This window comes from Salvelinus fontinalis, chromosome 42 (genome assembly GCF_029448725.1).
Source record: "Salvelinus fontinalis isolate EN_2023a chromosome 42, ASM2944872v1, whole genome shotgun sequence".
Lineage (NCBI taxonomy): Eukaryota > Metazoa > Chordata > Actinopteri > Salmoniformes > Salmonidae > Salvelinus > Salvelinus fontinalis.
The window spans coordinates 9,090,418-9,113,423 of NC_074706.1; the positions used below are offsets into that span (position 1 = coordinate 9,090,418).

Below are 23,006 nucleotides of genomic sequence, written 5' to 3' on the forward strand. Positions count from 1 at the left end.
CACGTTAAGCATTATTAGGGGGCAGATCAGTATCTCACTTCACTATTTCAATATAAGTATAAAATGTTCAGTATTTTCAGCAACACAGTCCTACAAAATGTCCTGAAAACAAAATACAGTAACTTATCCACTGTTATCTATACATTTAGGCTATCTAATTGTTTATTGCTGTTGCACAATCACAATCAATGAACGTAACGTAAGAAATCATTACGTTTGATTTATATGTCTGGACATTTCAGTGATGGATAGTCCCTGTGAGGTTGTGTGAAGGCACCTTGGGTAACTGGAGATTCCTGCAGGTTCCGCACAATAAAACCCAAATGTGTTGCGAGGTTGACAAATGTACAGCATAGATTCCCCTGCCCTGACCACCCGTTAAAACACGGAGCTGCGGTGACAGCAGCAACATTATTCATAAGTAGAGTGTATTGTTATATGTTGGGAAATCAACACAGAAGAATATGGACACACACACAGTTGATTTGTGACCGAACTGCACTTTGGGCCCATGGCCAACACTATTGTCATCAGCGGGACATTTGTTTTAAGTGTTTGGTTTCCTCACTAGATTAACAGGCCCACTGCTCCTCTCAGGGAGGCAGAGCAAGTGAAAAAGGTCTTGAACCAAATCGTTGACGACAATAAATGGCAGATTGGTAAAACCTTGTGTGTGTAGGGGGAGTCGGGAAGCAAGTACAGGGAGTGAATCATTCAATAATAAAACATGGAACAAACAAGAAACACGAAAAGCGTACAGACATGAAACAGAAACAGAGTCAATAACATCTGAGGAAAGAACCAAAGGGGGAGTGACAGATATGAGGGAGGTAATCAGGAAAGTGATGGAGTCCAGTTGAGTGTCATGAGGCACAGGTGCACGTAACGATGGTGGCAGGTGTGCGTAATGGTGAGACAACTGGCGACGTCGAGTGCCGGAGAGGGGGTGCGGGAGTAAACGTGACAGCGTGGGAGTTTGTATTTTCTTTATTTTTGTCCTGAAAGCCAAGAACAGAACAGGGAATTATAGTTTAAGAGCAGTATGACCATGAATCTATTCAAAAACTCCATTACCCAGTAGGCAACCAGAGCAAACGGGCAAAGGGACAGTGAGTAGTAACGTAAAGTTGTGGCAAGATACTGATACACTGATACATGACCCCTGAACAATAATACTGCCTCAAAGGTAGAAAAATGTATGGTTTTTCCCATCAGACAACAGCATAAATGTGCAGTTCGTTAGTGAAAAACATTTAGTACTTGCAGGGAAAGTTGGTTCTATCAATATTAACTAAAAAGCACTGTCCAAGACAGCTGTTGGTCTTGAATACTGTCCATGTGCAATGTATACACAATATGTGAGTACAGACAGCCTGTGTCCCTCCAAACTATTTTTGTTTGCACATAGCTGATAGAAGATATTGTCAGAAATGCTGGATTTTGATTATACAACTGATTGTTGTTTTTATTGCTTTGGTTCCCCCAAAGCTGATCTTGCTTAATCAGTTTGGTCAAAATGACAGCTCATCGAAAAGAACACTACAACTCTTCAACACCATTTTAATAAAGAAACTACATTTCCCCTATTATATACTTCTCACTCCAAGAGATCATCTAGGTGCCCATATTACCAAACGCAACAACAACATTTCAAGATCCTCTATGTCCATCATCAATGAGAAAAGTCCTAGCAGCTAGTGATAGCTATTGATGATGCCAGAGCCTTCTATTGACCTGGTGGAGGGAGTTTGTGCCCTCGGAGATGTAGGGTAATGCCTCAGCGTGCATTTACAGTATACGTTAGTATAACCTAAAAAGAGGCAGCATTCCTTGGGCTAGGATCACAGCCTGCATTCCAAATACCACCCTATTCCCTACATAGTGCACTACTTTTGACCAGAACCCTGTGAGCCCTGGTCAAAAGTAGTGCACTATATAGGGAATCGGGTGCTATTTGGAATGCAACCACAGACTGCCTGTATTTCAACATACCCTACTGGGACAGTGAACTGAAGTACCCTGTCTGGCTTCTTGGCAGGCTACGAGGGAGCTTGAAATCACGTATTTATCAACCAGTTGAAGGCACGAAAGTCCATGAATTCTTGACGTGGACATCGGGGGGTTGCCAGGAAAAGTGGTGATAGATAAAGCGGTACCGCGGTAACACACTGAAGGTCAAGTCGCCAGATGTGAATTACAAGGGAAAGGTTGAGGAGAGGGGTGTAAAAGGATGAGAGGAACGTGAATGGAGGAGAGGAGGGCTAGTGAGGAGAGAGAGCGGAGGAGATAGAGGGAAAGATAAAAGAGAGAGAACTGAACAAAATGCTTGTTTTCTCAGCGGACAAAAGAGAGGGGGATGAGGTCTCCATGGGGTTAACAAGCGGTGGGTGTATAGAGAGTGGGGGGGTATTTGGCCGTCCTGTTCTGAGGTGGTCCGATCCTCTGGCTCGGGTTTCAGGGGCCTCCGACGCCTCTGTTGTGAGAGGGGGGTTTAGACCTGTGTGTGCGTCCAGGAAAACCAACAAACACACTGCAAGGTCTATTTAAGTCCCCCAGTCGAAAAAACACAAACACCTCGAAACCTGAGCGGCCGCGAAAACCCAGAACGGCTCAACAAACAAAACAGGGACACTTGTCTGGTTCGAGGGTGAGCAGGGGACACACACTCAGACATCCCAAAACAAAATCTGTGACAAAGTAATGAAAAGACTCTAGACTCAGTCTGCTTCATTCTGAGTCTATTGAATTCAGCTAGTCCCACTCAGTGCCATATAAGGAGAATGCAAATGAGCTAACTTTCCCTAAGCTAGCTAGCGTGTGGCTAATTGTTCGCCGCGGTGCTGAACTCACCTTTTGATGAGAAGGAGGCAAGCACAGACTGCTAGGAGAGAGAGTAATAATCAGTGCCCTTGTCTAGTGGCACAGCACACAAGCTATCCTACCCTACCAGCCTCCTTAGGCTAAGGAAGGAGACGCAAACTTTCCCCCTACCGACATGTAATCAATAGGAGGATTTTGGTTCCGTTTACGAAGTGCAGTATTAGAGGGGATTAACTTTCCTTTTTCATCAGGTTTTAAGTAGGATAAGCATGAACATATAAGCATATAAGCATGAACAAGTCCCATGAAGTTAAACAGACTCACACAGCCAGGGCCATGTTTAGGCCAGAAAAAGCCAGGGAAATGGCTCTATACAGTACCCTAAACATAACAGCCACGTGGTCCTGCCTAAGACAAAACAACAGTAGTATTCTAAAGCACTTCTGTAAAACTCGGTCTCTTCTAATGCGTGAAATGAGAGCGTTTACGCACATCCAAACTGGGAATAGGATTACATTCACATTTTAGTCATCTGGTAGATGCTCTTACAGGAGCAATTAGGGTTAAGTTCCTTGCTGAAGGGCACATCGGCAGACTTTTCACCTAGCAGCTCAGGGATTCAAACCAGCGACCTATCAGTTACTGGCCCATCGCTCTTAACCGCTAGGCTGTCTGCAGGATCTGGACAATAAAGGACAAGCCAGAGAAATAAGGCAACGTCCACACACTATTCTAATGTATCGGAAAGCGAACCTGCTCCAGGGACAACCTTCAGATGGTTTATGGCTATGACGACACAAACAAAGTGAACATAAACCATCATGCAAAAGCACACATTCATTTGAAGTTAAAAATAGGGAAGCCTAGAGTAAGTAAAAACACAGGGAGGACGCTGGCTTTATGGTTCGTATCGTCTCATGAACGATGTGTGACTGCAAGACATCTCCCATCAGACAAAAATGTACACTTTGACTATTTCCTGTACTCCTTCTGTGATATTAGTTACAGTGCAGCTCTTCAGTAGGAGGCCATAAAGAGACATAATATGACTGTAGGGTGCTGAGAAGCAGAGCACAAATCAAAGGCTTTTTATGTCTCGTTGGAACCAAAGCAAAGTAGTGCTGCAACCGGTGCCATAAACGTACCTTTTCCATATGTACTCAGATTGCTGTACTCACTGGGTATGCAGTATTTAGTCTGTTGTGCAAAACCCAAAGCAAATGTACCATTGCTTAGTTCAGTACCTGTTAATGGCCTGCAATAACACAATTGTGTTTACCCAAAGCGAATGCTCCACCATAAGGATTCCATTTACAAACTGTTATCTCCTCAAATAACACACCACGATTGGCATATCAAACCGTTTTTATGGGACATTAATATAACAGGCTTCATAATACATTTTATTGTCACGTACACCATAGAGCTCCGGTGAAATGTGTTGTTTTACAGGGTCAGCCACGGTTGTACAGAGCCCCTGGAGCAAGTTAGGGTTAAGTGCCTAGCTCAAGGGCACACCAATAGATTTTTCACCGAACCAGCGACTTTTCGGTTACTGGCCCAACGCTCTAACTGCTAGGTTACCTGGCACCCTATTAGATCTGTTCCTAACTCTTGAGCTTACTACAAGCTCTAAACAGACGCAAGATTCGGAGTGTTGCAATGTCGATTCTGTCACAAAATAATATGCCCCTGCAGTCGACATACTTTTTTACGACCTGAAAATTGAGATCCACACTAACATTCCTTCCGCAGTCGTATGGGGGCGGTGTTGTCACTTGGTTCCTTGATCTGATCTATAGGCTGTTCATCAAAGTAGATATTTTGCATTGATAACCAAATAGAATCTCAGCGACTGTTCAAACAGTAAACCAAACAGCAAGAATCCACCCAAAATTGTATTTTGTTTAGATCTCCAGGCTATTGTTAAATGGTAGCACCTGCTGTAGCCAACAAGCTAGCCATGTGCTTTTTTCCCCTTGACCAAAACATGACGACATTCTATTTTTAGCTGATATGGGAATGAAAACACAAGCAGCATATCAAACAGGGATAATGTTTTAGGTTACACCAGCAAGTATGAGAATATTTGACATGTCATATTGTTTATTTCTCATGGAGACGTGGGAAGCTGAAAAGGATGTTTTTAGCGAGGTTTAAGACAGCTAGCTACTACTAGAAAGGAAAGGCGTCTCTTTCTTGTTTTCACAAAATGAAAAGACAAAAATAAAATACTTTGCGATCGCCCCTTGTGAATGGGAGTGGGACCGGCGAGGATATCGTGTTACCAAATAGTGTCCGCTACTTCAAAGAATCCCACTCCACCCATGGGCACACACGTAGACCAATGAAGTGAAGCTTGTAGTAACCTTTACACACATTTCTTTCACAGAGGCACAAGCTTTCACCTTGATATACAATAAAGAACAGACTCTTAATTCCATCTATAAATGTACATTTTGATTGCAATCAAAATGCTTCCACTGCAGTTAGCAGAAGACCTACACTTTTCTTGACTGTTTATTACTAGTGTTCAGAGTGACATTCTGTATTTTGAGATATTAAAGTAAAATACAGCTGGTCAGAGTGGAAGTCTGTATGTTGAGAGACAATGAAGTAATATACAGTAAATCACCAATGTACAGCAGATATTCATCATATTGGCATCTTCGGTTGGATGTAATTGAGATTCAACTGTTGTTTTACAAATGTTGACAGGACCATTTCATTAAAAAAAAATCATATTGTATTCTGCTCCTTGACCTGTGCTAAATCTAACTCCTCGAAACACGCAGAATGCCCCAACCAGGGTCCACGCTCTCCAGCCATCCAGCTAGACTTGCAAAACAAGTACTTGTAGGCCAAGCCACAGTTGAACATTTCACTAACATCCTCAAAAGACCACAATACAGTCAATCTATGGAGCCACCTGTGTATTCACAGTCACAAGCGCCAATGTGTTCTATAAAAATCCACAAATCCACGTTGACAGGTGAGTGGACTGGGGACCAGGGGTTGGCCAGAGTACAGGACATATTGACCCAGATCTAGACTGGGTCCATCTCTGCTGGTCTCTAGGTGGTCGGGAGTTCCTCTCTCCATCTCTCTATAAAGTCCCACTGACAGCATCTCCATGCAGAGCGGTGATATACAGTAATACAGTACAAACACTGATTTATGGCAATAAATTGATTTATGAGAATTCAAATGCAAATGTATTTTTGAATGTTTTTCTACACAGGCGGACGGGAAGGGACGCTTGCACAACACAGTCATGTTACTGTTACAGTAGGTGATAAATCACTCGGCTCCACTGTGAGGTTACGGCATACGGCAGTGGGGTTAGAAATGAAAAGACAGCACGTTGTTTCCTCTGAGGGGTGGGGTGGGGGGGGGGGGGTATATAAACTGCAGGCAATTCCTGTTAGGGGTACACGCATTCCGGCAATACGGCCCGGCAGTATGTCCTCCTTGGCAAAGAGTGGCGTGTGGTCAAGGGTGAAACTGAAAATATATATCTTTTAGCCTGATAAAACATGATAAATGTTTTAAATGTTATTTCGTACGGAATTAAACCAGGCCGCCACTATCATTGTTATCAGTTGTTTACACCCCTACCCTTCTAGTCAAAAACATGTTCATGATTTGTGTCACTAAAATATTTTTTATATACATTTTGTCTAACACAAGGTTGACCTTGTATAGTCCCAGAGGGGCAATTTGGATGTAGAATCTACATCTTCTCAGTTATTCGTCCACGACTTCAGTCTCGAATTCCCAAATGACTCAAATGAACATTATCAGATAGATCAATCAGGAATAGATCAGCAACATCAAGTGTCACTACTGTTTTGTCTCACTGCGTAATCTTGTTTGACTTCCAAACGTCATGCATGCATTTCACAGAGCTTAGCATCGTGACGACTCAATAGGTTAATTAAAGGGTCAACAGGGGTCAACAAGTGTCCGCTTAGGCTGCTACATGAACTCAACTAGTCGACCCTCATGAGACGCTATGGATCTCAGCTCAAGCCTAGTTGGCTGGCTGTGGCCTAGTCAGGGTAATTGGGTATGTGTTTCTCTCGGCCTCCCCTTTGTTCTTCAACTAGGTTGGTTAGGAAAACAAACAGTCTTTGAATTGATTTCCCACCTTGTCGACTTTCAAATGTACCCTCCATGTTTTCACAGATAAAAACATTTACAGTGCCTTCAGAAATCATTCATACACCTTGACTTTTTCAACATTTTATTATACATCCTGAATTCAAAATGGATTAAATGGAGAGAAAAAATGTCTCACCTATCTACACACAATACCCCATAATGACAAAGTGAAAACATGTTTTTAGAATTTTTCAGGAAGAATTGACATTCCAAGGGCAAGGATGCTTGTTTTGGTCATTCGTAAAAATCTCTCAGTAAATTTAAGATGACAGGTACATCAATACGTTGAGCTAAGGACTAAGATAAGACATGTCTGCTGTCTCCAGCCTGTCGTTAGTTAAGTTTCCCAGTATTGTCTAAGATAGCCTTCAGCATTCCCAAATGGCACCCTATTCCCTATTTAGTGCACTACTTTTAACCAGAGCCCTATGGGCCCTGCTCAAAAGTAGTGTACTATGTAGGGATCACAGTGCCATTTGGAACATTGCCCCAGTCTAACTCCATGACTCGATGATGTACACACACAGATAATGGAGCAAATCCCCCTAAATTCTCCCCTGAATCCAACCTTAAACAACATTCTGTCAATGGAATTTCAGTCAAAATATATATCGACCAAAGCAATGGTTGAATAACAAGAAAGACATCATCGTCGCTCTCCCAAAGTGCATCAAACAATGCTATCGAATTCAAAAGTAGTGCCCTGGGGAAAAGTCTCAAGACCGTACCATCAGAAAACACACTCATTAGCTAACAAAAGTGTCAGCGCGAATGCAGTTACAAGCAATTACCTAACGACATTGACGCAGGCCAGAAAGACAGTAAGACTATGGGCTAAGTCCTTGCTTGGTTTGCATCCAACAACATACTTTGCCTCATTGGTTTGAATTCCTTTTTTTATGCACTCATCTGACACTCGTGTTAACTGCTTGCTCTGAAACAATCATACGATGATTGGCCCACCTTGCTGACTTTAAAAGAGGTCAAGTAGATGAACTAAGAAGTAAACGAGACGCAGGACAGCAGTATCTGTCTCCTCTCCCCCCCCCCCCCAAAAAAAAACAAAAGCCTCATTTGGTCCCATTGAAGACTGGAGAAAGGCAGCCGGGAGGAATGTTCTCATTACTTAAGCAGAAGTGCTTTGAAACAGTGGGCTTGTTTCTCCTACGGGATTATCCTTGACAGAACCTGGCAAACGTTTCTGGGAAATGGCCTGAATACCTCCCTACTCCCCTCCCCGGTCAAGTCGCTCCGATCCGCTTCTCAGCACGTTCTCATTTTGTCCCAGTTTCCCTCCAGTCTCCCGTTCGAGGAGGGCTGGTGCTGCCGCAGGACCAGGTTTTGATGCTATAGAGGGAAAACAAAGCGGTCTGTTTCCCTCGTTGGGATGACATGCCTGTGGGATGTGACCCAGCTTTCAGGGTTTTTTCCTGTTACGATAATGTTGTCTATGAAAACTGCATTACCGCTGATGAGCCATTGCCTCACTCTCAATACACACTTTACGATGCTCTTGAAGGAGGCGTGAAGAATTAGCATGTTTCAATGTTCAAAACAATATCCTGGTTATATATGATGGAGTATTTATCCACGAGGTTGCAATATAAAATAATAAACCAAGACATTTCCTCAGATCCAAGTGCTTGAACAATACTTTAGACCAGAGCCCAGGGTGCCATTGGGTTCTCAGTACAGGTATTTTCCCTCCACTTCTCAGAAGGGTGATGTTCCTTACTATTATAGGGGCCTCTCTGATGGCTTTAGGCAGGGGAAGGCGATGAAGGTTGATGAAGGTGTCCATCGTGGCTGATGCCACAGGGAGCCGTCACTCAGCCACCCAGCGAACAGAGGGGCTGACACAGCTGTGGTTTTAGCTCCCATCTTTCAAGTCTGTTGTATTGTAAAATGGTGGGGGGGTATAACCACATACTATAGTGTAGTAGAATAATATCAAGAGCATCAACAGACGAGAACCAAGAGGCCAAAAGTGTCAAGTCTGGGGTTTCATCGGTATCCAGCAGTGCCTTTTCTCTTTTCCAACATTAGAACATTTTCTTTGGCAGCGGACCTTTTGTAATTTCGCATTTCGATGCTCATTTCGTATATTTCTACATTCCAGTTGCTCAACGTTTGCGTGGGGTGAGGAGGACATCTTTCTTTGAGCGGGGCTCCGCTAGTTCAACGTTTGTCCACCGGCCAACCCCCGTGCAGTCACAGAGACACGGATATACAGATACATGCAAACACACACACTCGTACACACTCACGTGCACGCGCGTACACACACACACACACACACACACACACACACACACACACACACACACACACACACACACACACACACACACACACACACACACACACGTACTGTTCTATGTCTTCACACACACCTCTCTCCCAATCAGTTCACGAGCCTGCATCCCACTAGGTTGATTTACGTAGTTTTCTAGACTATAAAATGCTTTTCCTTCTACCCATAAAAGCTTCATGGGATGGATATTCAGAAAGCGTCACTCTGTCTGTCTTCCAACTCTGAAAAATTCCCCAAATTCACATTCCAAGTGACTGTTCCGGAGGGAACCTCTGATGAGGGAAGCCAGTGACACTGCAAGATTGGTCGTGTGCGAGAGGCTATCAGCTAAGTCAACTAAGCCATCGCTACAACGCGCTCTGTCTTTCGTACTCGGCATCTACCCTTCACATATGAACTGTGTCCCAAACACCACCCTATTCTCTATAGGGCCCTGGTCAAAAGTAGTGCATTAAATTAGGAATAGGGTGCAATTTGGGAAGAAGCCAAGGCCTTGTGCTGCTTGATTTCCTGTGTTATGGAGACACATACTTTCAACAGCTTTTGACCGAAAGAGACATAAATTCCGGGTCCTGCCGGGACGGTTTGTGCCTAATGAAAGGAATGCGTCACGGTCTAATTTGTTTTTCCACAACCTTTAAGTGCTTCGTCCTCCATTGCGAGGTTACGATAGGACGTTTGGGGAGCCACACAACAACTACATACTGTAGGTCAAAGGTCGGGAAATGCCAAAGAGCTATTCATTGAGCTTCACTTGAAGAGTGGAGCAGGGCTAATATGCTAGCATTAATTAAGCTGTGTCACACTGACAGATAAAAATCACACACCCGGTTGTACACTGTCACGCTATTACAGAGACAACGCAAAATGGAGAACAGAGTGAATAAGTGGGTGTCCCAATAGCATCCGATTCCTTATGTAGTGCCCATGTGTAAGCCCATAGGACTCTGATCAAAAGTAGTGCACTTCATAGGAAATAGGGCTCTATTTGGGAAACATATTCATTCTAATCTAATTGTACTTTAGGTAATTTGCTCCTTCCATCAAATAGTCTGACAGTCATTTAATGAGTGGACAGTCTGCGCCGCAAATGGCTCTCTGTTCCCTATAGACTGCACTGCTTTTGACCTGGGCCCATACTGCTCTAGTAGTCACAATATAGGGAATAGTGCATCATTTGGGATGCCCTGTGGTGTGTTGAACGTTTCACCCACAGCTCATTGCAGAAAGCAGTACTCGACACAGCCAGGGAGGGAACTGCTACATGAGCAATAAGCCATTAGATCGGCCAAACCAGACTCATTCCAGGACGTTGACCGGTAGTCTTTTTTACACTATTTCAGAATCCATTGAATAATTACCTTTTGTACACACCTTTATTATTTAGTGGAAAAATCACACGAATCACATCCAAATAGCTGAGTCACACATTACGATTATTATCATCACAGCTAACGTTTGTAAGAGGGGTGGAGCAAGCGAGAGAGAGAGAGAGAGGGGAGAGAGAGAGAGAGAGAGAGAGAGAGAGAGAGAGAGAGAGAGAGAGAGAGAGAGAGAGAGAGAGAGAGAGAGAGAGAGAGAGAGAGAGAGAGAGAGAGAGAGGAGTATACTGGTCAGTGTGTGCGTGCACGTCTCTCTCTCTGAGCCTGCCTGGTCGTGATGGGGTGACCCATGCTATATAAACAACAGTAACAAATCCTCTGGCCTGTTCTACTGGGTAATGGCCTCTTTAAGGTCTGGTAATTACCCACAACCCTCTGGGGGAAGCAGGCTGCCTGGTCAAGGTCCTTAAGCCTGAGACATTCAGACGCTTTCAAGACTGACCTAAAAATCCTAAGACTTTAGGGCATAAACTCCCAGGCAGGCTGTTTAATGAAATACTTTAATCGTTCTATGTATGGAGAGCTGTGCTATTTGTGGCATCTGTATGAGGGGATAATATCAATTATTCTGCCTTTACTTGGTCATTGAATGTTTCCCTCAGCATTTGGACATCAATCACATCGCTATAGCAACCACTTGCAGAAAGCAGAACCCCACACGGGTTTGGACTTTCTCATTGGAGGAAACAGCTACATGTAATAATAACACACGGAATAATCCTACAAGTCTGTGTGAAGTAGATGTATATTTGGAGCGTGGTGGTTTTATCTCTAACACACGCGCGGGCCATATTTAATCAGGGCCAGTCGGCCGGCGTGAGGGAGAAGTATGCTCATTAAATGCAGTGTTTAGTGAACTGGGAGCCAGGCTAATCCCCATTCAGAGGTCTTAAACATAAACTTCCTAGGATGACTGATTTCCATACGAATGCCAGCAGGGCCAGAGGTTGGGATAGGAGGGGATCTGTAGGGGCCTTGTGTTATGGTGTTGCAGCCCGGCCCTCCGCGGGTCACGTCAAAGCTGCCCAGTCTGCCTTTGGAGGTGGGTTGCTCACTGGCCTGCGAGGAATTTGCTGGGCAAATATGTCAATGGCCGTGCAAGGTCAAATGGCGACCTGGTAAATTACTGTTTTGACGCTTTTGTTGTGGGGCACTAGGAACGTCAAAATGATAAAAGGCTTCCTCACAGATGCATGTATGCTTCCCAAAGCCCTTCAGGAAAGGGGGAGGAGGGCAGGGGAAAGAGGAAGGGAGAGGAGGGGAAAGAGGAAAGAGGAGAGGAGGGTAGGGGGTAGGGGAAAGAGGAAGGGGGAGAGGAGAGGAGAGTAGGGGAAAGAAGAAGGGGGAGGAGGGTAGGGAGAAGAGGAAGGGGAGAGGAGGGTATGGGGAAGGGGAAAGGAGGGTAGGGGAGAGGAGAGGAAGGGAGGGGAGGGGAAAGCGGAAGGGGAGAGGAAGGTAGGGGAAGAAGAAGGTGAGAGGAGGGTGGCTGGCTGTTAATGGATGGATGTTAATGTTAATGGATGGTGCTGAACTGTGAGATTTGGAGTATATCATCCCAAATGGTAGCCTATTCCCTATATAGTGTACTATGAGCCTTGGTCAAAAGTAGTGCACTATGTAAAGCATTCGATGCCATTTGCGATGAACTTTGGGAGAGCGATGAGGATGTTTTCTCTTGTTATTCAACCATTGCTTTGGTCGATACACACTACCGTTCAAAAGTATAGGGTCACAGTACCCACAAATGCTGATGCTCCAGATACTCAACTAGTCTAAAGAAGGCCAGTTTTATTGCTTCTTTAATCAGCATAACAATTTTCAGCTGTGCTAACATAATTGCAAAGGGGTTTTCTAATGATCAATTAGCCTTTTAAAATTATAAACTTGGATTAGCTAACACACCATGCAATTGGAACACAGGAGTGATGGTTGCTGATAATGGGCCTCTGTACGCCTATGTAGATATTCCATAAAAAATCTGCCGTTTCCAGCTACAATAGTTATTTACAACATTAACATTTTTCTATTTTTCTTTTCTTTTGTGTTAGTGACTGTACGTTTGTTTATGTGTAACTCTGTGTTGTTGTTTTTGTCGCACTGCTTTGCTTTATCTTGGCCAGGTCGCAGCTGTAAATGAGAACGTATTCTCAACTGTCCTACCTGGTTAAATAAAGGTGAAATGAAAAATAAAAAAATAAAAATAACAATGTCTACACTGCATTTCTGATCAATTTGATGTAATTTTAATGGACAAGAAATGTGCTTTTCTTTCAAAAACAAGGACATTTTTAAGTGACCCAAAACTATTGAACGGTAGTGTATATTTTGACTTGGCTGAAATTCCATTGACAGAATGTTGTTTACGGTTGGATTCAGGGGAGAATTTAGGGGGATTTGCTCCATTATCTGTGTGTGTACATCACCGAGTCATGGAGTTAGACTGAGGTTACGTTCCAAATGGCACCATATTCCCTACGTAGTGCACTATTTTTGACCAAAGTCCTATGGGCCCTGGTCAAAAGTAGTGCACTATTTAGGGAATACGGTGCCATTTGGGACAGATCATTGGAAACACCAGAGACACCAGAGCTCTTTACAAGTGTAAGAGCTGAGTCTCACACAAGGCATGTTTATGAGATCATAACACAATCAGTCAGAGCTCTAGGTAGATTAAGCTGAAACCCCAAGATTACACAATTTCAACACTGAATATTTTGCAAGGTTTCAGTCTAAAATGGATTATGCACTGAAAGAAACATGAGTTCAAAAGTAGAGAAGAATCGCTCAACACATATCCAACTTCTTTTCGTGAAATATTACCCATGTTCCTTGCAAAGGGAGGTATTTCAGTCTTAGAAACTCATTGGAAAGAACATGCAACATTTCCCTCCAACACAGAAACCCAACCAGCCCGCACACACAGGGTATTTCCACGTTTCCCTTCTTCTTTCAGGGTAATTAATTGTGTTCGGCGTCAACATTCCCAACAAAGAACTCTTATCTTGCACCCTACATGTTTTCCCTCCATTGATTACCATGCGCTGTGGCCCCTACTGGCCCCTAGTAGTCTCAAGCTGATTAAGCTGGTAGTTCTGAGCTAGTCAACGAAGGCTGAAAGACAATGTAATCATTTGTAATCCCGGCTCAATTTCCTCCCTCAGATAGAATATGCTGCCTTACCCACACGTATGGGTGCATTGTACAGTATGGCGTAGACGATTAGTCTTGAAACTGAATATGATTACTTCTAGAGAGTTTTAAACTCTTTTCGAGCATTTTATTTCTCCTTATTGAAATAATTAAGTCACAGATTTAATTTCTCTCCCGTGAAAAAGTTAAGAAAATGAAGGACGGAAAGGAAGCAGAGGATTGTGGGACTGAACAAGATTAGCCCTCTTTTCTACCATCCCACCACCCCTCTTCTCCCATCCCGTCATCCAAACTGATCGCCGCCCAGACACGGCTGAACCTGGGGAGGTTTTCTTAGCCAAAGGGAGAGCGGATGGGAGGCCGTGTGGACACACACACACACACACACTGCAAATTCCACTTTTTGGGGCCACCAGTTCCCAAAGCAGAGGCTACAGTCATATGGTCCCCTTCCATTGTTCCCCAGTTCCGCCCAGCAGTCATTCTCACTGTGGGAACTAGCTGTACACACATGAGCAGACCAGCGGGCTGAGCAGACGTCAGGCTTCACTCGGCCATGGGATGCTGCTAGTAGAGAAGTAGCTTCCTCATATAAATTCCTGCGTGGCCGCCGCGGCTTCCTATATGGAGGGGGGGGGGGGGGTCTTATGGAGTGCTTATGTTTAACGACACGTGAAAGGTCAAAGTGCCATCCCTCACGGTGGTTTCGTGTGTCGAGAAGGTGCGACTGCGACGCTCCCTGTCAGTATAGACCAATCAGAGGAGAGGGTGAAGAAAAGGAAGACAAGTCTTCATGGATGAGAGATGTGTCCATTGTGTTGTTTAGCTAAGAGGGGAACTTTTACCACGTGTGAGAAAATCAAGATGGACAATTAACAATGTCAACAAAAGGTTTTAAATTGGTAATGGCGGACAAATCTACACACTGAGAGTTCCACATCTACATGCATTGACTTGTCGAAGTGGTAAATATGACGCTCAACCAACACACACTAAAAGAGTGGTTCACAGCAGGATGTCTAAGTAATGAGTGGAAAGAGTAGCAGCCTACATTGTCAGAAGCAGGCAATTATTGTCAAACTAGACGACAAAGCCAGATGGAGCGAGAACATTGTTGGAGAGGACGGATTTGACTTCAAGTAATTTAAACCCCTTTCAGATTTAAATTGAGGTTGCTGCTCAGTTTAATCCACGTCGACATCCTTTTGTGTTGCTCTTCAGATATTCTGACAGGAAGTTGATGCGGTGCCACCTCTTTAAATGACACTGAGCTTAGAGGTCCGCCGTTATAGGCCAGTGAGAATTTCCCAGCTCTCCATTCCTTCAAGTCTTCTAGACATTTAACCTCAGAACTCTGCGACAGCGATGGGAGCTACGATGGCCACTGCCATGGTTGACGTGGTGGATGTGATTGGCTATTTCAAAGAAAATAAACACACAGGCCCAAAACAGAAAGGAGATACCAAAAAAATGTAATAAAGATGCCTCCAGTTTATCGAAGTACGTCAAACAATAAGGAAGTCACAAAAACACGAGAAGTGCTAATGACTTCCTTTGAGTGACAGCTTAAAACAGACTTCTGGTACCAAGGGACTTCTGGGACTTTAGTATGCAGGAAGGTTACAGAGGGACAAACACTTTGACTGTGAGTCATACAGACAACTGTGAATCGGTAGGAGCATACGCATGTATCTGACACCAACTTCTTCTACCTGAGGCTGTGCTCATATGTACACCATTTTTATGGCATTTACTGATCATGTTTAAGAACAGTATAGCTGCATGGTTGCCTGGTAACGTGTAATAACATACACAGCAGCAGTGCTACCATTCAACCAAACAGTGATTGTGAAATAGTCTGGCATTGGATATGTCTGCGAATAGACTCCATATTGACAGCTATCCCAAAGGGGAAATCAACATGTGAAACACTATTTGAAAATACATGCGGGTTTACTTTACATTACGTCCTACAAATTCTTGGTACACACGAAAACCAAAGCAAGATCCTATGTCAGATTAACAATTAGTGGCTGAGTCTTTTATCTACAATCGTTCAGCTTGTGGTAGTAACACAATTGATGTTACCCGTGACCTGAGTCACTCCCAGCAATATCAGCAACCTCTGTAGTCATGGGCCATTCATAACAGGCCTTAGGGTTTAGGACTCAAGGCGCAATGGTTCAGCCTACAGGGTTTGGGGAGAAAATCGGTTTATCTCCCTCGGCATGGTTCAGCTGTTGGTGGATATGGCACATAGATACACTCCTCATCCTAGTGTGGGGCATGTGGCATATCTGTAACGGCTTTCGTTGGTGGAAGGAGAGGAGGACCAAAATGCAGCGTGGTACGTATCCATAATAACTTTTAATGAGAATTAATTCAAAATACAAAAAGAACAAGAGAATCAAAATGAAAACCGAAACAGTCCCGAATGGTGCAAACACTGAAACGGAATACAACTACCCACAACCCATAGTGGGAAAACAGGCTACCTAAGTATGATTTTCAATCAGAGACAACGATCGACACCTGCCTCTGATTGAGAACCATACTAGGCCAAATACATAGAAATATAACGTATAGAACAAAACATAGAAAAACAACATAGAATGCCCACACCAACTCACGCCCTGACCAAACTAAAATAAAGACATAATAAAGGAACTAAGGTCAGAACGTGGCAGTACCCCCCCCCCCCCCCCCCCCAAAGGTGCGGACTCCTGAACCTATAGGGGAGGGTCTGGGTGGGCATTTACCGCGGTGGCGGATCTGGAGCGGGACGTGGACCCCACTCCACCATAGTCTCGGCCCACTTATGTGGCACCTTAGAAGTGGCAACCCTCGCCACCGACCCCGGATTGGAGACCCTAGTAGAGGGAAACGCTGGACTGAGGAGCGCCTCTGGACTGAGGGGCGCCTCTGGACTGAGGGGCGACTCTGGCAGCTCCGGACGAGAGGGCGACTCTGGCAGCTCCGGACGGGAGGGCGACTCTGGCAGCTCCGGACGGGAGGGCGACTCTGGCAGCTCCGGACGGGAGGGCGACTCTGGCAGCTCCGGACGGGAGGGCGACTCTGGCAGCTCCGGACGGGAGGGCGACTCTGGCAGCTCCGGACGGGAGGGCGACTCTGGCAGCTCCGGACGGGAGGGCGACTCTGGCAGCTCCGGACGGGAGGGCGACTCTGGCAGCTCCGGACGGGAGGGCGACTCTGGCAGCTCCTGACTGACGGATGGCGACTCTGGCAGCTCCTGACTGACGGACGGCGACTCTGGCAGCTCCTGACTGATGGACGGCGACTCTGGGAGCTCCTGACTGACGGACGGCGACTCTGGGAGCTCCTGACTGACGGACGGCGACTCTGGGAGCTCCTGACTGACGGACGGCGACTCTGGCAGCTCCTGACTGACGGACGGCGACTCTGGCAGCTCCTGACTGACGGACGGCGACTCTGGCAGCTCCTGACTGACGGACGGCGACTCTGGCAGCTCCTGACTGACGGCGACTCTGGCAGCTCCTGACTGACGGGCGGCTCTGGCAGCTCCTGACTGACGGGCGGCTCTGGCAGCTCAGGACAGACGGGCGGCTCTGGCAGCTCAGGACAGACGGGCGGCTCTTGCAGCTCAGGACAGACGGGCGGCTCTGGCAGCTCAGGACAGACGGGCGGCTCTGGCAGCTCAGGACAGACGGGCGGCTCTGGCAGCTCAGGACAGACGGGCAGCTCTGGCCTGGAGAAAGAACCTGGAGGGAGGAGACGGAGAGACAGCCTGGTGCGTGGGGCTGCCACAGGACCCACCAGGCTGGGGAGACCTACAGGAGGCCTGGTGCTTAGAGGAGGCACCGGATGGATCGGGATGTGGGGGAGCATGGAGCTCTGGTGCGCAGCCTTGGCCCCACTCCTCCAGGCTGGATGTCCATTTTAGCCCGGACCCTCCAGAGTGCAGGCACAGGTTGAACCGGGCTGTGAGTGAGCACTGGAGATCTGGTGCATACCACTCACACTTCTCCCATAGGCTCAATGCCCACATTCGCCCGGCACGAGCGGAGCGCAGGCATAGGACGCACTGCATCCTCCCAGCGCCCTGGAGACACAGCACGCAGAGCCTGTGCGGCGTACCGGAGACCAGACATGCTGAGCTGGCGCAACACGCCCTGGCTGGATGCCCACTTTCGCATGGCACTTGCGGGGGGCTGGCCTATAGCGCTCCAGGCTATGAACGCGTACTGGCGACACCGTGCACTTAACCGCATAACACGGTGCCTGACCAGTAACACGCTGCTTACGATAAGCACGAGGAGTGGGCTCAGGTCTCCAACCTGACTCTGCCACACTCCCTGTGTGCCCCCCCCCCCAAAAAAATTGGGGGTGCTGCCTCTCGTGCCTGTTGCGCTGCTACCTCCTCATATAGAATGCCCACCCCAACTCACGCCCTGACCAAACTAAAATAAAGACATAAAAAAGGAACTAAGGTCAGAACGTGACAATATCGACCAGCATCCTGAGGTGTCAGTCGGCCATTGCCAACTGATTCAATGTCTGATGTCTATTATACAATAATGACTCAATTTCTACTTTAGATTAAACTTCACCCAACTCACCCAACATCTAGCAACCCAAAGGCTGCGTGTTCGAATATCATCTTGTACAACTTTAGCATTTTAGCTCATGTTTAATAATGAAATTACCTACCAAAAGGAAAAAAAAAAAAAAAATGAAAATATTTACTACTTTGTAGCTACTTTGCAACTACTTAGCATGTTAGCTAACCCTTCCCCCGACCCTAACCTTAACCTTTTAACTTAACCCTAACTCTAAACGTAAGCATTTTAGCAACTTTGCAAATACTTACAACTTTTTAGCTACTTTGCAACTACTTAACATGTTAGCTAGCTCTTCCTCTACCCCTAACCCCTAGCATAGCTAACATTAGCGTTAGCCACCTCTTTTTTTCTACCATGTTATTGACTTGTTTATTGTTTACTCCATGTGTAACTCTGTGTTGTTGTCTGTTCACACTGCTATGCTTTATCTTGGCCAGGTCGCAGTTGCAAATGAGAACTTGTTCTCAACTAGCCTACCTGGTTAAATAAAGGTGAAATAAAATAAAAAATAAAAAAGCCACCTAGCTAACATCAGCCACAACAAATCAGACGTTTAGCAAATCCTTATCCTTGGTGATCACACACCAAAACAGCAACATAAAACACAGCGAACATGAAAACACAGCAGCACCTAAAAAGACGCCACCGCAACAAGTGTGAATAACTTGTATTATATAGGTAGACATCCCATAAACCTTATAATAAATATATCATCCTCAATTGATGTAGATGGAACAAATTCTAACTAAGCGGCTAGCATAATGCAATACAGTATAACAGTGTGTGTTTAACAAATCCATTAAAACTATTGGTGGTTCTCTAGCTAAGTGAAGAGGGGCCACTTACAAGACTGTAAAGGGGTTGGAAATCCTTTAGTGTGGCTTGCATCCCAAAGTATTATAAGAGCCCTCGATGAATTTGAGTAGAGACCCTGCAGAGCAGAGCACTCCAAACCACGCTGATCTTTCTCTCTCTCTATTCAATTGCAATTCAAGTGGCTTTTTTGGCATGGTAAACATATGTTTACATTGCCAATGCAAGTGAAATTTCTAAACAAAAGTGAAAAAAAAACAATAAAAAGTGAACAGTAAATATTACACACGCAAGTTCTGTCTCTCACGCTGATGATGCTATACTCATGTTGGGCAGCGTTTCTGTAAATGATTTCGTTCTAAATTACCACACCGAACCCACACAAATCTGGTTAAATGAAGTAGAAAGCTTAAGACATATGGTAGTGCCCCGTGGCGTGGATTACATAAATAACTCGTAAATAAAACCATATGAGAATATTGTAGTAAAGTAATCTATTATATACTTAATATGTCAGGCTTGAGATAATAAAACCACACTTGCATTATGAAACGGATTGTTATGGGTTAAATAAAATCTGTAAATCATTAGTAGCGGCCACAGAATGCACCTTGCATACATGTGTAATGATGGCAATACAGGGAAATTAATCGTATCCTTCGGGTTTGATAATTGGTAAAAGTGTTGACTCGTGGCGATGTTTAGCATAGTTCTGCTATATAAATATGCAGTACAGTCAGTGTACAACTATTGAAATACAGCAAGGACATTTCACTCTGCATGTTGAGTCCACAAGGGATTCGTCTCCAAGAGAAGGTGCGCGTGTCCCAACTCATATTTCTAGTAGTAAATTGCAGCTATTCGGTGGAGAAACAGACTGAGCTGGTGGAACGAAAAAACGCATGCAGGGGGAGGAGGAAAATCTAGTGACACCGTGAAATTGCATTAAACATGCCATTCTCTGCTCCGAGGACGTCCATGCTCCCCAAACTCTCATCTGCTCGCTGAATGGATGCCGCGGCCGACAGAAGTTTGACGCAGAAAGCTCACACGAGAAAAGAGTTGCCTCCAGCAGCTTTCGTTTCACGGAAACAATAACGGCCTTATTTACCTGTCACCATCGCACCATCATTTTTATGACAGTGGTCTCACGAAAAATTCGGATATCAGATGCGCTATTAATTTTCTTTTGAGGAAAAAGAACTCGAGAAAGAGCGCTTGACCGAAAGAGGTCAATAAATAAGGAGTACGTTTTTTTTGCTCCGGATAAAGACTTCTAAAATGCACTTATTTGGAATATCTGTTCTCCTTGCCAATTCTGCGATTCTCTACGCAAATCTAGCCAGTGAATCGAGTCATGAATTCAGTCATGACTATTATGATTATGATCAGGATCAAGGGGAGGCACCGGTACGTATTTGGACACAAGTGTTCTACTTAACGCATGCTATTTACATTACTTTATGCCTTACTATTATGCATTGTAAATTATTCAATTGATGTTCAAAAACATTTTAACATTATATTGGGGAATGTGGGAAGGAGTGGAGGGTATACAAGTCATAATATTTGACATAATAAGTCAAGCCATAATGCAAGTCATAATAAGTTGGTGATGATGTAACTTACTGAACATTCACTCCCGTACAGTATGTAGTGAATATAGACATCACTGAAACAAGGGGCACATCAACAGGAGGACCTTTAATCTGAACTTTTAATGGGGAAATGGGGAAAAGGCTCGGGATACATGGCATTTGATTTACGAAGCATATACCTTGTCAAGTAATGAAATCATAGACAGGATGATATTTATCTCCAGTATGTTCCCTCTCACAGCTGAGGGGGAGGGGGGGGGGGGGGGGGGGGAGTAGGCTATCATGGAAGAGAGGGAGCGAGAGAGCAGTGAGAATTCCTCACAGTGAAAGGATGCAAAGGAGATTAAAGAAGAGCACTTTCAAATTAGCAGAAGAAAGGGGGGTGGAGGCAGGTGTCACTGTGTCAAAACCTGGGGGTGTCTCAGTGTATGTGTGCATCAGTGTGTGCCTCAGTGTGTGTGTGTGTGTGCCTCAGTGTGTGTGTGTGTGTGCCTCAGTGTGTGTGTGTGTGTGTGTGTGTGTGTGTGTGTGTGTGTGTGTGTGTGTGTGTGTGTGTGTGTGTGTGTGTGTGTGTGTGTGTGTGTGTGTGTGTTCCTCAGTGTGTGTGTGTGTTCCTCAGTAGCAGTAGGAGATAAGGAGACAGGGATAATCTTAAACACGTGGCTATTTGATCGTATAATATGACACTTCATTGGTGGGATTAACACTGCTACTAGTTGACTTTTAGTGTCTCAAATGAGCCTGCAGCTGTAATGATGCACTGAAAACACAGGTTCTCATTCTTAAACTCTCTTCTCCTTTCTTTCTTTGTGTGTGTGTGTGTGTGTGTGTGTGTGTGTGTGTGTGTGTGTGTGTGTGTGTGTGTGTGTGTGTGTGTGTGTGTGTGTGTGTGTGTGTGTGTGTTCAGTAATGATCTTGTTATGTACTCCCATTGGCTCATAAAGGTTATTTACAGTAATACGTCTGCATGACCTGAAAAAACATGATTTCCTGTCTGGATAGTTTCACTTCCAGTACCTACCTCTGATATCAAAGCGTATCATTCTGGCTTATGAAATTCACTGTGTAAATAAATGACCTCATATGCCATACATTTAGAAAATCTAATGAAAACATTAAACACCTCCCATAGGAACTGGTGTGTGTGTGTGTGTGTGTGTGTGTGTGTGTGTGTGTGTGTGTGTGTGTGTGTGTGTGTTTGGGTGTATGTAATCACAGTTATATTAACCCCCTGGAGTCGTTATTAAATTCAAAGTAATTAAGATAAATTTCATCGGAATTCAAGGACAACATGTTCAACCTTACTTTTTTAAAATGCAAGTGGGAGGTATTTATCCTACGATGACTATGGTTAGGATACAGCGAGGAATATTTGTCCAATAAATGCACTGGAACCCAGACCATGTGTGATTTTATAGTAAGAAACACATCCTGTGCAGGTTCAGTGTGTCTACTTCTTCAGTACTGTAACTACACTATAACTCACCTACAACTTGAGGTCATCTGGCTGCATCACTCAGTGTTGGGTTCACACACACACACACACACACACACACACACACACACACACACACACACACACACACACACACACGCATCGAAGTGAGACATCCACTTCGAAAGAGTACTGCGGATGAATGGCTGTTTTAATCAGGCTAGAGAGTAGAACGGGGCTGGGTTGAGAGGGTTGAGAAGGGGTACGCCCATGGGGGTGAATTGGAGTAGGGTAGGTGCTGTTAGGGATAAGAGGGGCGGCTGTAATTTGTGGTCACCTTGAGGTTTGGATCTGACCTCAACCCAACCGTAGCGTAGACCTTTGTGCATGCCGGTGGGTCTGTCTCAATAGTCTGGTCTGGATAATTGGTCTGGAGCTATTTCATGTTGAAACGTTGATTGCTTTGTGACTGTTTGCTTTATTACACACAACACACACACACACACACACACACACACACACACACACACACACACACACACACACACACACACACACACACACACACACACACACACACACACACACACACCTCTGTAAGGGGGTCTCTTGGTAGTGTAAGTACAGGAGGCCTGGGTGCTTGTGTTACAGTTGGTGAAGAATGCAGGGTGAAAACCTCCTGAGGCGATGAAGCGCACAGACCTGGAGTGTTAGAGAGTGGCTGTGGGA

At 44.9% G+C, this 23,006-nt stretch overlaps 1 protein-coding gene across 1 annotated transcript in view; it reads left to right on the plus strand.

Moving 5' to 3' along the window:
* Positions 1-19,905: 19,905 nt before the first annotated feature.
* Positions 19,906-23,006, plus strand: part of LOC129841275 (vascular endothelial growth factor C-like) — a 62,089-nt gene continuing 58,988 nt past the window's right edge. Inside the window, exon 1 of the mRNA XM_055909469.1 lies at positions 19,906-20,654. Within this exon, the coding sequence (XP_055765444.1) occupies positions 20,526-20,654 (129 nt within the window). The 5' untranslated portion in view covers positions 19,906-20,525. The remainder of the gene's footprint in view (positions 20,655-23,006) is intronic.